This window comes from Amblyomma maculatum, chromosome 2, assembly GCF_055883805.1.
Source record: "Amblyomma maculatum isolate TAMU_Amacu chromosome 2, ASM5588380v1, whole genome shotgun sequence".
In the NCBI taxonomy this organism is placed as follows: Eukaryota; Metazoa; Arthropoda; class Arachnida; order Ixodida; family Ixodidae; genus Amblyomma; species Amblyomma maculatum.
In genome coordinates, this window is record NC_139345.1 from 32,133,776 (window position 1) to 32,150,356 (window position 16,581).

At 41.8% G+C, this 16,581-nt stretch overlaps 1 protein-coding gene across 1 annotated transcript in view; it reads left to right on the forward strand.

Moving 5' to 3' along the window:
* Phm (Peptidylglycine-alpha-hydroxylating monooxygenase) overlaps nt 1–16,581 on the forward strand; it is a 22,484-nt gene continuing 5,903 nt past the window's right edge. Inside the window, exons 1-9 of the mRNA XM_084593709.1 lie at nt 1–223; nt 2,004–2,061; nt 3,634–3,855; nt 5,278–5,361; nt 10,771–10,831; nt 12,385–12,449; nt 12,531–12,611; nt 14,536–14,663; nt 15,798–15,847. Coding sequence (XP_084449835.1) covers nt 86–223; nt 2,004–2,061; nt 3,634–3,855; nt 5,278–5,361; nt 10,771–10,831; nt 12,385–12,449; nt 12,531–12,611; nt 14,536–14,663; nt 15,798–15,847 — 887 coding nt within the window. The 5' untranslated portion in view covers nt 1–85. The remainder of the gene's footprint in view (nt 224–2,003; nt 2,062–3,633; nt 3,856–5,277; nt 5,362–10,770; nt 10,832–12,384; nt 12,450–12,530; nt 12,612–14,535; nt 14,664–15,797; nt 15,848–16,581) is intronic.

Genomic DNA, 16,581 nt, shown 5'->3' on the forward strand with positions numbered 1-16,581 from the left:
CTCTCTCGTACTTTCGTTTGTCGTTCTCCATTGTTGAACGTCTTGTAAAGCTGTGTCGTGAACAGCTGTCTGACAAGCTGTGAAAATGAGAAAAGCCGTTGTCTTCCCGGTTGTCGTGATATCTGTGACGGTTCTGTGCTCGTTAACAAGTGTGTCAACAGCGGCGATGTTTCCATTTTTGGAGGACGTTGAGTTGCGGATGCCTCACGTTCGTCCCACGCAGGTAACAGGTCTTTCTGCTTAAGTTCCGTGTTCTTAGTTGCCCCAGTTGTCACGCTTGCCCGCGCACGACATGGCAGAGTGGGGTTTGTGTATAGCGATGTGTGCTGATGATCAAAAGGACTCGTCACGTGTTTGCCAGAAAGGCGGTCCTGCTGTCCTTAGTTTGTAGCTTTATCTGCTGGAAAAACCCATATGGCCGCAAAATTCGGCACTGTTCTGTTGTCGTTACGTAAAAACTGCTGCTCTGATTTCTTGGTTATCTTTTGCTTAATCGTTATATGGGTCATTAGTACACTTCACGCCACTTTGTGTTAGCTATGGTTAAGCTCTAGCATCACTTTCACAATTAACATCTCGGTTCTAGCTGTCGACATTCATGACATATACCGGTATAATTTCGCATGTTCAGTTCGTCATCCATCATGCCGGAGCAGAAGCGACGTGTTGATTACACACTGTAATGTAGTACATCTAAGGTTGCTGGGCAAAGAAATTTGTTATACGTGAAAAATCGAAGCTGTAAGGCCATGTTTCGTGCATACTTTTCACAAGCGATAACGAATTGTGCATCGTGTCCTAGTTCTTCCATTGCTTATAAAAAGTCAATAATACAAACTGTGAGTGGTATAAATAATGCATATTGCATTTTTCATTTTATGCCTGCAACCAACACCAGCTGTTGCTTTAATCCTATAGAAAAATTGAAACCCTGTCGTTACCTATAGTAGCGTCGTTTTTCTCATGTTTTACTTGTTATTTCTTGATTTTGTGTAAAATTGAAGGCATCTCCTAAAAAAATTGTTACTTGCATTCATTGTTGTATGTAATGGCTTCTTTAAGCCTCTTTCAATGTCAGTGATTTGGGAATCCTGCCAGAAGGATAAAAAAAAATGCACATGAGGCTATTCTGTATCCCATAAAAACTCATCCTGGATTAGTTTTCAGTTTTAATATACCTAGAAAAAAGAATCTGTATACTATTCAAGCTCTGTATTATTTCACATTCATTGTTATGCACTTAGACACCGATGCAGTGCTTTGAAGTTACATGTGTTGCATCCGGTTGAACGACTCCTGCCTCAATTACTTATCATGAGCTGAAGTAATGTAAAATTATAAGAGGGGGTCACCTAAGCTCGGCCTTTAATGGCATGGTGTAGTAAAGTTAGCTTTTCCTGCCCCCAGTTATCCTTGCGGATCCTATTTTGCATACATGCACTTCGCTACTTGGTTTATCACTTATCCTTTAATTTATGCATGCCTCTATTATCTCACGCATACTCATTAGCATACAGTCATTAGCTACCATTCTATATGAAAAACCACCCAGCATGGATATGAAGCCCTGCTTAGCCAAGCGTAGCCTGGGGTAGCGGAATGCAAGGGTGCTGGAAAGTTCAATTCCCTTTACTCTCTCCCATCTGAACTGAGAAGCCCAACATGGCAGCTTCTGTCAAATGAGCCATGTCACGTGGTCTCATGACATTACACAGTGACTTTTCGCACACAACGCTAACACCAGATTTTCAGGAGAGCAGGGCCTTTAATGCTATATCGCTAAAACAATGTTTAGCCAGGATGTATTCCCATGTTTGTGAACTGGCAGGGTTAATTTAGTATTAATCAGTGCAGAATCTCAACAAGGTTTTTTTGAGGAAGAAGAGAGTAGGAGAAGTGGTTTTACTGGCACTGCACAAATGGTATAATTCACAGCAGCATGTTATGCATTCCTGCGCAAGAAATGCCTCATGCTGATTTCTCTTCTCATGCATTTGTTGCAGAACGAAACATATTTGTGCACAGCATATCATGTTAAGCCGAATCAACACGAGTATATAGGTAAGTGTCCAGTAAATCGGCATGTATTATTATTATTATCACTTATTATCATTAAATTTTGTGTTTTTTTAGCTTATAAAAGCTTCATTTTCAGTGAGAGCTAGTCATGTCTGTTGTTACAATGTGGTTCTCTTGACAGGCCATTTTAATTGGCTAGTCATTTTTTATTGACAGTACCATTTTAATGACTCACACACATAAGCAGTTTGAAAGCAAATAAGAAGGCCTTACAAAGAAACAAAAAAAAAAATTACTGGGGAAGCTATTACAAGGACTTATTTTGAGTTAAAGAAACCATGTGCAATTCAGTGCCAGCTGCTGCGAATGTAAGGCTGTGACAGCAGCCTGGCAGCTGCCATTGCATCCAATAATCGTATGCCTGCTGTGCACTGACATTTCTTGCTCCTCTTCTTGGGAAATCGCTCAGCGCTCAGTTAGTGCTTGCAGCTGATGAGATGAACAATGGCGTTGTACAGGGCACATGTTATTTCTGATAATTGCTTTTTCGTGCTGCAATTACAGGGAAGGATGGCCACCTGTGCCACATTATAGAGAACAAGGTACATAGTATGATGTAGGCCATACTGGCTGACTCAGTTATCTATAGTTTTGTGGTCCACTGAAAATGTTATACAATTCTTCTGCGCTCAGTATGTTGTTGCTTTGGAAGGCTGTTGACATTGAACTTACGCAGAGTAAAGTGACAGTTGAAAAGCTTATATCTGTTATTTTTAGTGCAACCCTCAATAATGCAGGAGTTACAGGCATGTGGAATTTTTATTGCATCATTAAAATCTGATCCAGTAATTTTTTTTTTCTTTTTTTTGCATGCATCTTGCATGGTATAGCTGATTCTACACTTTTAATCAGCAAATAAAAAGAGAAGTTCATTTTTTGACAACGACACAGTGAGCAGCCAATTAGAATGAGGTTTGTTGCTATCAGTGAAGTAAAATCGAAATATGGCGTGTGCCAAAAAAAAAAAAATTTACATCAAAATGTTTTTAGGAGCTTTGAAATGTGGCAGAATTGAAATATTTAAAAATTTTTTTGTGTTACATGCCTGCAACAATAACTGTTACGAATGTGCCAGGAATTGCACTGAGCATTTCAGGTAGACTGAATCTTGGAAGGTGCAGTTTGAGTTTGACGTCCAAATAAAAACAGCCGAGATCTTGTATGCATCAGTGTCATAAGGTGTTATTTCATAGTCGCATTGCACACGAATGCTGAATTTGTACTGGCAATTCCGAAGTGAAATGTTTTATAAATGCCTTCATAATAATAATTACTATGGCTTTTGTTTTAGTTACTGTGCCATGGATTTTCAGATGTGTTTGATGTGTTCTCAATTTTAATCAGCCATTATTGAGGAACTTTTATCTTTGCAATGGTGTTGCAACCAAACCAGCGACATGCTGTTAGTGTGCATACAAACTAGTAGTAGTAGTATAAAAAGTTATTCCGCAAAATTTGGGTAAAAGAATGAGTGAGCTACTATTGAAGCCATAGGACTGCTACTTATAAAAGAGATGTCGTTATCTCCCCCCCCCCCCCCTCCATGTTTTGCAGTGGCGTTCAAGCCTAATGCATCAATGCATGTGGCCCACCACATACTGATCTATGGCTGCCTGGTGCCGGGCTACCGTGAAATGGATTCTCCACGTGCAGTGTGGGACTGTGGAGAGATGAGCCATTCCCACTCAGAGTACCGAACTGGAAGCACTTGTGCCGAAGGATCTCAGATCATATATGCTTGGGCTCGTGATGCCCCACCCCTTTCGCTACCCAGAGGTAACCAAATGCAGTATTTGTTAGCATTAGTAAAAAATGTGAGTCAGTATTATGGGCCAGACTCTTGTGTTTTGTCATGAACAAAAAAAATGTAGAGATTGGTGGCCTTCATTGAAAGTGCTGTTTAACAGACACTGGAGATGGCTCAGCCAAACTGTTGTGTCCATAAGTTCGATAGTTAGGCTTTCTATAGCTACAGTGTGTCAGCACTTATTGGCACAAGCGCACTTTGTCCTGGTTTATTTTTTTATTATTAACACTCATGCTTTTGGGAATTATATTGAGTGTTCCAGGTAACAGCCGCACAGTGTGGTTAAGCCTCCAAGTTCTGCAGCAGAAACTGCATTTGACATTATTTTATAGTTGGGCTGTAAAAATCTATTTATTCTTTAGTTTATCAAAACTCGGTTTTCAGTGGAAGTATATCTCTTGATCACTAGGCGTGTATCCAGTCAAACTTGAACTATTTCAGTTCTGCCAATTTAGAGGACTCACTGCTGGTTGAAAGATGGGTTGGTAGATTTGTTCTACTCTGCCGGGTGCAAAGCATTGTTCAAATAAATTGCTTCCATAAAGATTTCAAAAGGCTCTTTGGTTGCATAACTATAAATGTTACAGTCACTTATATTTTTCTTATAGCCATAAGATCTTAAAATGGCTTATCCTTCATGTCTAGCCTGTGTAAGCAAAATTTCTTTTGTACCGTGCATCATCTTTGTACTGTGCGATGTCGAAGAACCCCAGGTTGTCGCAGCTCTTCACTGTGGTGTCCCTTATAGTCCGAGTCAATTTGGGATGTTAAACCTCATAAAAGAAACGACGCTAAATCATGCTTTTGGCTGAGGGACAAAAAAATGCTGTCTCTGGGCATTTACCTGTCATGTGGGTTTTTACGTTCTTGTTTTAGTGGATCATGCAGTGCACCATGTTACAGTCTGATCATCATAATGGCAGAACTGGAGAATCCAGTGTTGCATGTGCAGTGCATTAAGAACAGTGGTATGTTTACAAACTCTGTGAAAGCAGCGCACCATCAAGCGTGCATGAAAACTGTGTTACCTAAAGAAACAAGCAGATGAGTGAAATGAACAATTTGATGCACATATCTCATTGAAGTGGTAACAGACTAAGAATTCAAAGTATTTTTTGTTCATTACCTTGTTATTTTACATCTACTGCACAACGAGTAGTGTGCATTGTTGCTTTATTTTGTTATATTCTGATTCTCTGCTTGTATCCTTTCGTAGTATTCTGCCATGCAGTCAGGGTTGACATTGGATGAGGGCTTTATGAGGAAGTATGCTGTGCTTCATTCTGCGGGCATGGGTACTTTCGCAAGTGTTTGAATAAATTTGTTTGACTTCAGTTTGATTCAAACCTACCACAACGTTGCACTCGAATTCTGTCTCTTATTTGTTACAGGTGTTGGCTTCAAGATTGGCGGCAATAGCGGCATCAAATACTTGGTACTTCAGGTCCACTACGCAGACACCACCGCTTTTCTGAGTGAGCCAAAGATCTCAAAATAACCTGTGAGAGTTACCAAACTGAGGAAGCGTGGACTAGCTGTCTTAAAGGAAGTGCCGCAGAGATCCTATGTTTAACATTTTTCCACGCATATTTACATTTAACTTTTTTTTTTAATTCTTTAGATGGCTGCAGCAGCAGCAACTCTTGCCTAGAAATGCAGGTTGAAATTGTGGCACTAATTTGTCATAGCTCAATTTGCTTGGGCTACTGTTCACAAACTGACGCGTGTGATTACGGTCTGCACTGTCATTTAAAGTTAGCAGGGCTGTGCGAACAGTACTTACGCAGAGCTGAATCGAATATAGTGTACCTCTTGTACTGAATCGAATGTTGGTAGTGTAGTTTTTGTGTCAAATTTAATATGAATCAAACATTCGGGCTAATATGTGCTACTTTTGCAAACAATCATACTAAGCGAGCAATAGTAGTGCGAAACATTGAATCTGAGCAGCGGTGCTGCAGTTTGATACAAAGTTGTGAGGTTGGAGCTGTAGTTGCTAAAAGGCACAACACTAATCTCCACTAAGGTGCCGCAGCATGAATTTGACTCTATGAGAGTCAGGTTGTACATGTGGATAATTACCTTTTCTTATTGATGACAAAAGAGAATAAACTAGAGCTGTATCTCAAGACGTAATACCAGCGGTAGCATGTATGAGCCATTATCACCAAGATTCGGCATCAAGGTCTAGGTTACTAAATTTGCCTAAGCTTTGTCACGTCAACCAGTCTTGGAGGCCACGTATCAATATTACCAACACTGCCACATGAATGCACTGCGTGTTGACACAGCACCCCTGATTCTGCGCACACTGATCGCTGCAGGATAGTTGTTCAGCATTATTGTGCGCTGTTTCTCAAGCAGCCATCGAAGAAGAAAAATACTATGGTGGGCCTTATTCAAACCTCGTGCCAATTATTCGCAAAGTATTCAAAAAGTCCGTAACATGTTTGATTTTGTTAGAATAGTTCCCCAAAAAGCTGTTTGGTACATTCAAATAATTGAATACATATGTGGATATCTGATTTGCTATTCAAAATTTTTCAAATATTCACACACTCTAGAAATTACTGCTGGGTAGCCAAAACTTTGCCGACAAGTGCATTACTAATGCCTGATCCCTTTGACACCATTGTTGGGTCCCGGCAGATGCAGGGTTCATTTTTCTGCAGCACATCTGAGAGCAGTATCACTGTGGTACTGAAGTGGGCCATCTCCTGTTTCTTTCTTTCTTTTTTGTTGGTTGGTTGGTTCATAGGAAGGGAAAGGCGCAGTATCTGTCACACTTGCTCTGTGGACACCTGAACCGCGCCGTAAGGTAAGGGATGAAGGTGGGAGTGAAAGTGGATAGAGAGAAAGGGGGGCCGTAGTGGAGGGCTACGGAGTAATTTCGACCACCTGGGGATCTTTAACGTGCGCTGACATCGCACAGCACACGGACGCCACTTCGTTTCGCCTCCATCGAAACGCAGCCGCCGAGGCCGGGATTCGATCCCGGGAACTCCGGCACAGTCATTTATTGATTTTCATTTTAATTTTAACCCAGCTGCCTGGTAGCACTGTTTACAAAAATTCTGGTGGCATAGTTCATTTATTGATTTTCATTTTAATTTTAACCCAGCTACCTGGTAGCACTGTTTACAAAAATTCTGGTGGCATTGTTAGGTAGGTAGAGAGTCTTCTATAAAAATGCCTTCCCCTCTCCAACCTCCTCTTGAGGTTTTGGCCACACAAATTCATGCGTAGTGTTCACCATGACTGCTTCTTTTCATGAATGTTGCACTTCTCATGAGTGTTACACATAATATGTATGCTCATAGATGCTTTTGTTTCTGTTCCCTACTGTGACCATCTCCATACCAATTAATATTACCTGTATTATAATGGGGACATACTATTATTAAAATGTGCATTATAATAAATGGGGGAAGTGCATAGCTTGCTTTCAAAGATGTTTGCTCCAGCTGTACCTTTTGCGTGCATGGAGTGGTGGTACAACTGCCATTAGTCACATAATCAGTGAAAAATATGAGCGTTCAAGGCTTTTTGAGAAAAACAGCATTAAAAAAAATGGGCCGCAAAGAAGAAAGATGTGGGACAACAACTAAATAGACATCCATAATTTTTTACAGCATCTGAGGTGCGAGCATATGCTTCCCTTTCAAACAAAAAACTAAACAAGCATCATCAATCTATAGCTTGGAAAGCCTGTGTTGTGGCTTGAATACCCCTTAGCAGCAATATGTTAGAATGTCATTTCTTTCTGGGATAGGTAAGCGCTGATAACATTGTGATACCTAAGCCACGTTGCTATAAATATATCCTTCCTTCATAACCTTGTGCGTCAGCCAGTCGTGCCGTCGAAAAGAGCAGACATGCATGGGCGTGCTGTGGAATGTGCGACTAATCATAGTACCTAGTTTATGACATTCGAAAATTGTCTGATCATGTACGCTTGGCCTTACAGTAACATTAAGCAATTATTAGCTGGGACACATGGTTTGTACGAGGGATGTTCAAAAAGTAATGCCTCTCACCTTTTTTTTTTTTCTGGAGCACTGTTTATTCAAAATTTATGAAATACACAAGTATTACAGCTGCACCTCTGCCACACTCGTTATATATTTAAGTGCAATTTCGATCAGCTTGTATGGCTTTGCGCCACCAGTGAGCGAGGGCATGCATGGCTTCTGTGCCGGTTTTTAATGCTTCAGTGTTAAAGACCCCATTCGGCAGAAAAATGCAGCATTGGAATGACTGGAAAATCATGATTGATCAAGATGGGGAAGTTACACGTGATGGTATCGCTTTAAAAAAAATATTGCGTGGTCAGGTGGAGAAATTTAACCTCTGAACTTTTGGTCAGGAGTCAGGCACATTACCTATGCGCCAAGGCATATGCATTTGACTGTTTTCATTTTTTCTTTTTACCAATTTTCTCTGCTGACTGAGTGCAACTCCTGCTCAGTAGCCAGCTAGCTGCGGCATGCATGTGAAAGATACTGACCATTTTTGGTTAAGACTGAATTTAGAGGTTTTAATTTCTGCACACTTTTTTGTTGTTGTTTAAAGACTATGCAAGCCACGAGGGTTTCTGTTTTACAATTCAGTGTGGCTTGTTCATTGCCCGCACTCCAAATCCTGTGTAGGAGTAGAGGGTTATCATCCTCACTTCTCGGGAGCACATAAGAGTTCCAAGGGCCTCGAGGAGCTTCAAGAACCCAAACAGGTGGCCCAGTAGCATGCCCAGTGACCTGTATATGTTTCATAAAGGGCACACACAGTAAAAGCTTGTTAATTCGACCCCATTAATTTGAAAATCTGGATAATTCAAACTACCAAATTTGTCCTGGCCAATGCCCATGCTTGTCTATTGCGCCGGATGCTCGCTGGCTTGAATGCTATGAGTCTTCTACCAGTCAATTCGAACGTGTCGCCTTGCGTGACTGCATCCAGGTATGACTGACGTGGTAAATGTTATCGAAATAGCCTTTCTCACAACCTAAGTTCAATGCTGCAGAGTTACTCTCATACCTCTAACGTGTGCCTGCCAGTGAACAAGCGACCGTGTCTCCAAGTACAGTCCGACTGCATAGTTTCTATTTCGCGTTTCTGAGCTCGCCATCAGCCTGCAGCGACAACTGTCCAATGACCAGTACAGCCGAACTAATTCAGCTGAGCGCCAGTTCTTATGCTGATTGGCATGTCCCTTGTGTTTTCTTCCCGCTTTTTATTGCGAAAGCAATACTGCTCTAGGTTTCGAGCCTTTAGCGTAGCGCGGCGGTAGCCACGTCTTACCCACGTGACGCTGTGACGTCACACCCCACATGACACTAGGGTGAGAGCTGGGCTACCAACTCAAGCGGTCGGCGTAGCTGGCGGTAGCCACATCTTACCCACGTGATACTGTGACGAGAGATGGGCTCCCAACTCAAGCGGTCGGCGTGGCGCGGTCGGAGTCGCGGCTCAGTTGGCAGGAGCTGCCAACTTGGGTCTTTCGTTTCACATGGGACGGTTATGTCAGAATCAGCCTGCTTGGACCCTGGCATTCATGTTACCCCTATAGGCCACTAAGGCACGTTCATATGGGTTCGTTAAAGCAGGGCTTTATATGTGGGCTGAGGAAGAAGAAAAAGAGAACGCTCGGCCACCCGCAGCTAATACTTTCGCTCAATATTTGGTTCATTAACATTGAACTCTTGTAATTTTGTCTCTTGCTGCTTTGGCATTGCTGAGTCATTTCCTCTGCTTCAATATGCATGGTTCCATTGGTTCCTTCTCCTATTGCGTCAAAACTGCAAGCTTGTCACATGCCAATCACTGTCTGCACGGTGAAGCCTCCTCAGATGCAGCTTTGCCACTTACGAGTGTGGTGTGATAGAAGTGTAGCACTTCTGCTGCGATGCTCCTGACAGTATACTTGCAGCAATGCTCTGGAGGAAATGTGAAATAACCATTGCCAAAGTGTTCTCACCTCATAATCAGGCAACCGTTCCTCAGTGTTTCACCAAATTTATTGTTATAAAAGCATTTCTGGGAAGTTTTTTCTGACTCATTCAGTCATTCAAACATTTATACAAATCGAACATTTTCTGAGCCTGTCAAAGTTCGATATAACACGCTTTTATTGTACATCTGTGATGCTTGTTTCCTAACACCAAGCTGATAAGGCTGTGCTCCGTAGATATTCAGGTGTAACTGCTCAAAATAGGAGCTTAGGTGATCACAGTCCTTGGCTTTGTGTGGATGCAGCATTTGGTTGATGAACAGCTGTCATGTACCTTTTGCATAGGATATGTAGCACATAGGTTTCAGTTTGGTGAGGGGCTCACAGACATTTTTGTCTCAAGGAACCCCTGCAGCCATGAACTGCAGCTTCTGTTAGGACCCAAACATTTTATGCATAAACTCGCATCATTTACGCAGTGAATGAGGATTCTTACTTGCAAAATGCGATCAGAAGCTCCGGCAACTAGTGTCTTCATGTGCGGGTTTTGGAGATCTTAATGAGAGGTCAAGAGCTTGAGATAAAGTAATCAACATTTTTTTCCAAATTATTTGTGGGGCCATTTTCACAAGATGCATTTCGCAGAAAACACTGATATTACATGCCCACAAAAATACAGCCGTATCCGATTGTTGTTGTTAAGACCATAGTTGTGAGTTCAGCGTTCGTTTCTTGTCTTCTCTCTTTTTCTACTCTCTCTTTCCATGCTGTTTTTCCCAAAATGTATTGCACCAGTTTGCGCAGAATTCATTTCTTGTGCTGTTCTTAAAAGTTTACACCACAGCATGGTTAATGGGAAGCTCAACACCATATTTTTGTACTTGTGTTTACTTCTTGTGCTACGCATAAGCTGCAATTTTCATTGGTATTCTTCCAGCCGAAAATAAGAATGACAGTTCTGGCGTCATTCTCTCTGTGTTGCCCGGGGACACACCATTGTGAGTAGCTGCATATTACTGACCTCTAAATGTGGTGAACTACTGAGATAGCTGCACTAAAAATGTCAAGGCAGTATAGACTGAGTTTTTGTGTTTGTTTTTTTCCTGTTACGAGTTCGCTACAAGTACAGTAATCATGAAAATAAGGTCGAAAAAAGAGTGCAATGAGACAAATTGATTTGAATTTTGAATTTCATTATCAGCTTCGGTTTTGGTCAACGCCACTGCGCGCCCTTTGTATGATGTTACCTTCAATCCAATTCAGCATTAGTAACCACATGTGGCATTGAAAATTTGTGATGTGCAGTGTAAGGTTTGTCAGCGCTCGCCTCTATCATTTGCCGGCAGGCAGCCTGGCAGTTTCCGCACTGACAATTTCTGACAGATATGGAGCCATCATAGTTTTTGTTCGGCCTAATTGCATACTGCTCCTTGTCAACTTCCATGTGGGTAGAAATATCTATATTGCTGGTTGGCTAGCTTTGAGAATAATATTAAACAATTATATTGGATGCAATTTGTCTCCATGCCTGTGGTTGTAAAACTATTGCGTGGTGTCCATTGTATGCTACTTCAATTAAACTCAACTACACTCTGTACGCTGGGGCAAAGAATTATGCCAGTACATATTATTTGTTACTCTTCAAAGCTTCATGTCTGTACCTCTCTAAGCTGCATCAGGCTATGGACCCTTCAAAAACAGTTATATCTTCTTAAATAGAGTGAAATACTTTGTTTTTATGACTTTTTTATGCTTGAAGTTAGCTCAACAAATAGTAATAATAATAATTGGCTCACAGGAATGGAAAGGCACAGTATCTGTCACGTTTGTTCTGTGGACACATGAACCGCACAGTATGGGAACAGAGGAAAATGGAAGTGAAAGACTACTTTTAGCTTTTTACAGGACTTGTGAGGATTAGTAGTATGGAGTATGTGATGAGTTCTTTACTAGGAAGGAAATGCAGGTCTTCCAAAATTGAAATTAAAAACCTTTTGCATTCATGTGTTCAAGCAGGGCAATTAAGACAAATTTGCCCCGAATAATAGAAGCTACACAGTTTAACCCAGATATATATTGAACTTAAAAGGGTTGCAAAATAATTCGATATATCAAGCGGCAATGTACATAAGCATAACCTTAACATAGAAGAAGCAATTAATTGTGTTTATGCTTGTAAGGTGCTTATTGGAGGGGCGTGCCACCCGTCAACTTGCTGGCACTGTACCAGTCTAGACCACTCTAGAGAAGTGATCAAGACTGTGCAGCCAACCAGCCGCTGCATACACAAAATGATTGAAGAACACCGCTAGGAGAGGTGGTAGTTGCAGAAGTACGCCATGTTGTTCGTTATATCAAACGACTGACAAAGTTGCAGTTCAATATAGAGCACAAATTTTGTGTACTGTTACGTAGGATACGGGGATAAAATTAATAGCATCCATAATGCCGCTGGTGCAGGTGCAATTTCTTCCTGTGTCTGGTGAACTTTTTGTTTGGTGCTAAACTTTCTTGCACTGACTTTTGATGGTTTCATTCTTATTGCTTGTAGTGTAACGCGACGAGCTGCAATTTACCTTCTTGGAACGGGAGGCATGATTCGTGCGCATACAACGGGTAAGGGTTGAGTTGCATTCTTTACTGAGGAGTCAGTTTATACTCTGCACGGATGTTCCATTTTGCCTTGTCTCTGTGCAGAGCACTTCGAAACTGCCTGTCGGGTTGATGAGGATGTAACTCTCTATCCATTTGCCTTCAGGACCCACACACATCAGCTTGGTGGGTAAACACTTTTCCTTGCTGTTGATTTTGATACTAAACATCTTTATATTCTGTGTTCATTTGCTTGTTTATCAGCCGGCAATGTGTACTGTATGTTGTGTTAATATTTTAAGGCTGTACTGGCAAAAGTGTAAAGGCCGACCCACATGCAGCGATTTTCCCACGGCAAACCTTGCAAATTGCCGCCCGGCAGCAGTTCGCCGCCGATCAAGCCGGGCCAGATATTTTCTCTGGCGGCCGGGCGAATGGCCACTGCTGGGCGCGACCACCGTGCGATGGCAACACTTGCTGCCGCTCCGCACCGGCTGCAGCTTCGAGTCGTGCGCGCCGACGATACGAAAAACTTAAGAAAAGTGTGCTAAATTTTGTTGTTCCTGTAAATAATAAGCCGAATGTCAATACTGAATCCTTCTTGAGGATCGATGAGCCGTACCGAGTAGCTGGAAGCGACAGCTGCGATGCAAGCAAGTTTCTGCTCACAGCCAGCTGCCGCTGTTGCGGCGCAGCTGCTTCGGTACGCTTGCGTTTTTACGTCTGCTAAAAAGTACAGCCGAAATTAATCACATTTTGCTTTTACTTTTAGAGAATGGCATTGCGAGTTAGGCAGTTCTATGAGTAGACCATTTACTATAACACAAAGGAATTTCATAGCGCCGTTTCATGTACCATCGATGCGAAACAAAATAGGCCTAGCGACGACTAGGGAGCAGAGCACGGCTAGAGCACTGTCGTTTGCCGCACTAGCGGGCGGCACCGCTTTGGTAAGGTCGCGCCATAAGGTGCTGTAAGCATTGCAATTTTGCCTACTCTGATGATTCAGCTGAAACGGGACCTTTTTGATATTCCGCTCAACAACCATCGCTTAAACCTTGCTTCAGAGAGACGCACCTGCAGTACGCTGTTGCTGCAGCGTTGGACGTACTCAGAGGCTACATACAAGCGCTATCGAGTGTCATTTTAGACGCTGCCTACTTTATGTGTTGCTCTTGAAATGTTAGTGTGAAAAGTGCGTTGTTGATGCGGACAAGCTCGTGCGTTTTCTCACTCTGGCGCCGACGCTGCCAGTTTTTCGCTGCATTTTGCACGGCACGGCGACAGTGTGTCGGCGTTCCGCCGCGCTGCACGAAGTTCGCAGAGAAATTCCGCTCCATGTGGGTGGCCCTTTATAGTTAAATTACAATGCGCAAAGCTTAGTGTATTTTTATTGGAAATAAAAAATTGAAGCTCTTTCGTCAAATAAATAAGCATAAATGAAGATCAAGGGCAAGAAAACTGGGAACAGTCTTGCCTACATGTTGCAAACTGGTGTCACTTCTGAAGTACAGTGCAGCTGCCAGACTTTGAAACTACATGCTTCACGGATTTTATGCATTCAAGAGTAACACTTTGATTATATTTAGTGCTTGGATGCTATAGGAAGTTGAAACTGGTCCCACGCCTCTGTATACCTTCTGTATGCTGTTGTGTTGCACTGTGTTACTAGTGTTTTTTGTCTGAAACTATCTTGGCAGCACTGCAATGCTCAAAAAGAGCCATGGACTGCCAGTGTTTTCTTTTAACCTTCTAACAAACATTTCTCTTTGCAAAATTCGAGTCAAAGTAGTCTGCTGGCTGAACAAAAAATTGCATTGCATGGGCCCAGCTGCAAATACCACAAAACGCATAATGAGCTGGGCTTGTGAACAACCAGAAATGACAGCCGGCTTGTGATGAGTCTGGCTCGTCCACGTCCACTAAGTGGTTAAAGTTTGATGTATGGTAAATGTTGGCACTGTATAGGCAGAATCGTACATTTCGGTGCACTTCTATCAGAATATTCACTTGAGAGGAGAGCTTTTGGATGTAGTGCAGTGCACATCTGCTACTATAACTGTGGCAGTGTTCCGGCACCAGTCACATGCTTCACGACCATTGTTCACAGGCAAAGCTGTGACTGGCTATATTGTGAGAAATGGCAAATGGATCAACATTGGCAAGCATGACCCGTTGCAGCCTCAGATGTTCTATAAAGCCAAGAAAAACATCACTGTTCACAAAGGTGACATTTTGGTAAGTTTTTACTCACTGGTTTCTCCAAGGAGACATTACAAACAATGATGAAGGTGCTTTGAGTTGCACACACTGTTTTTGTGGTGTGTAAGATGTCTTCTTATAAGGTAATTACTTGGCTAATGTGCGCCGTCTGCAGAATGTGTACAGAATATGTCCACAGTGGCTGTGTAGCTTATGTCAAGTTTAATAGCCGCAAGTGTTATATCGGTGGACAGCTTATGTTGAGTATAATCACACTGAACTAATTGTGTAGTAAATAATTATCATTCATAGCTGCGATTAAAAGCCAAACTTTACACTGCATTATCAAGTCATATAATGTTGGGCAGGTTATGTAGAGTATAATTGCACTGGACTAATTGTGTCTTAATTATTGTTAATTGGCTAATTGATATTCAAAATTTAACCTTAGGCTACAACGTCGTCTTATATCGGTGAAAAGGTCCAGATGAGTAGAATCCAAAATCAAACCATGCAAAAAACGTGTAGCATTTAATGCCTATGCATTGACAGCAGGTAAGGAAACTTGCCTCTAGTAGATTTTTTTTCTTTATGGTATCGATGTTTCTGAGGGCTAAGCATGCATGCAAAATTGCTATTTTTGTATACTGCACATTCATATAGTTAGCCTTGTTCAGAATTTTATGGAAACGCAAGCGATTTGCAACTTAAGTGCATTATGCTAAGGCAAGCCTACACTGAAGAGAAACCTACCATAGGCGAGGTTTTCAGCTTGCCATTTGTTATGGTACAATTTATCATTCTCTGAGAGTGACGCCAACACTGTACAGACCCTGTCACACTTGTTGAGAGGGCTCGAGCAGTACAGTGTGGACAAATGAAGTTGTCGCAGGTTCTTTGCTAGGGGTACAGAGCTTGTGCGGCTTTGATGTCTAAGCGGCTATGTTCACATACAAATGCTGTCAGGAGTCAGTACCCTTATTTTATTTTAAAATTTTACTTTATTTCCTTAGCACAGCGCAACTCGCTTGACCAGTGCAATCAGATCTGTACACCTGAATGCGGCTTCAGCAAAGCACCACCGTCACATTTATTGACATTTGCCATAGAGCACTGAGGGGCTGCTGCATCTGAGCTTTTATTCTCATGTACTTTTCATTTGTCACACAGGCTGCCCGTTGTACAATGTACAACTTCAGAGACAGGGACACATATGTCGGGTAAGTGGCAGAGTATGGCATTTGTTATAGAGAACCCACTTTAGGCTTCGGTTGTAGAAACTGCAGGGTTAGCACAAGTTTATTTCTGTTTGTGGAATAATTAGAGTGGTAATATTTTTTTATTAGCTACAAGAAAAGAGGCTTGTCCTTTTGTCATTTGGAAATGCTCCAGGTAAATTGCTTCAGTGATTTCATTGGCATTTCTAAAGCTTTCCACCAAGAAAGTTTGAGCCAAAGTCGGATCTCTCATGATCATAGCCATACGTGATTACTTATGCCGAGCTTAAAAACTGCTCGAGGTGAAAATTAGCTGTTGCATATATGCTGCTTTGGTTCTAATACAGACATGTTTTCTGTGTATTGCCTAAACTTGCTCGTTTTACAGGTATGTTGCTATACAGCCTACATATGTATAACATTGCTGCATTCAGCAGTAGTGACGTAGGATACTTAATATCCTATGTCAATAGTGTGCCATTAAAGGCTGAGAAATAAGTAGAGCCAATTCTACATTTGGCTCTTTCATGCTTTAATTTCAGCATAATTTCAGGTTACACACTGTTTTCTATCTTTACCATAGCTACTTAATTTTGAAAATTTTCCCACCACAACCGCTGGCTTGTTTGAGATGAAACTGCACACGGAGCTTGCACATTGCGATAAGTTTTGTATCGCAGTAAGGCTGATAACCATACTTACCCCATACTTACCTGGTTTGGTCACACATGGTGAAA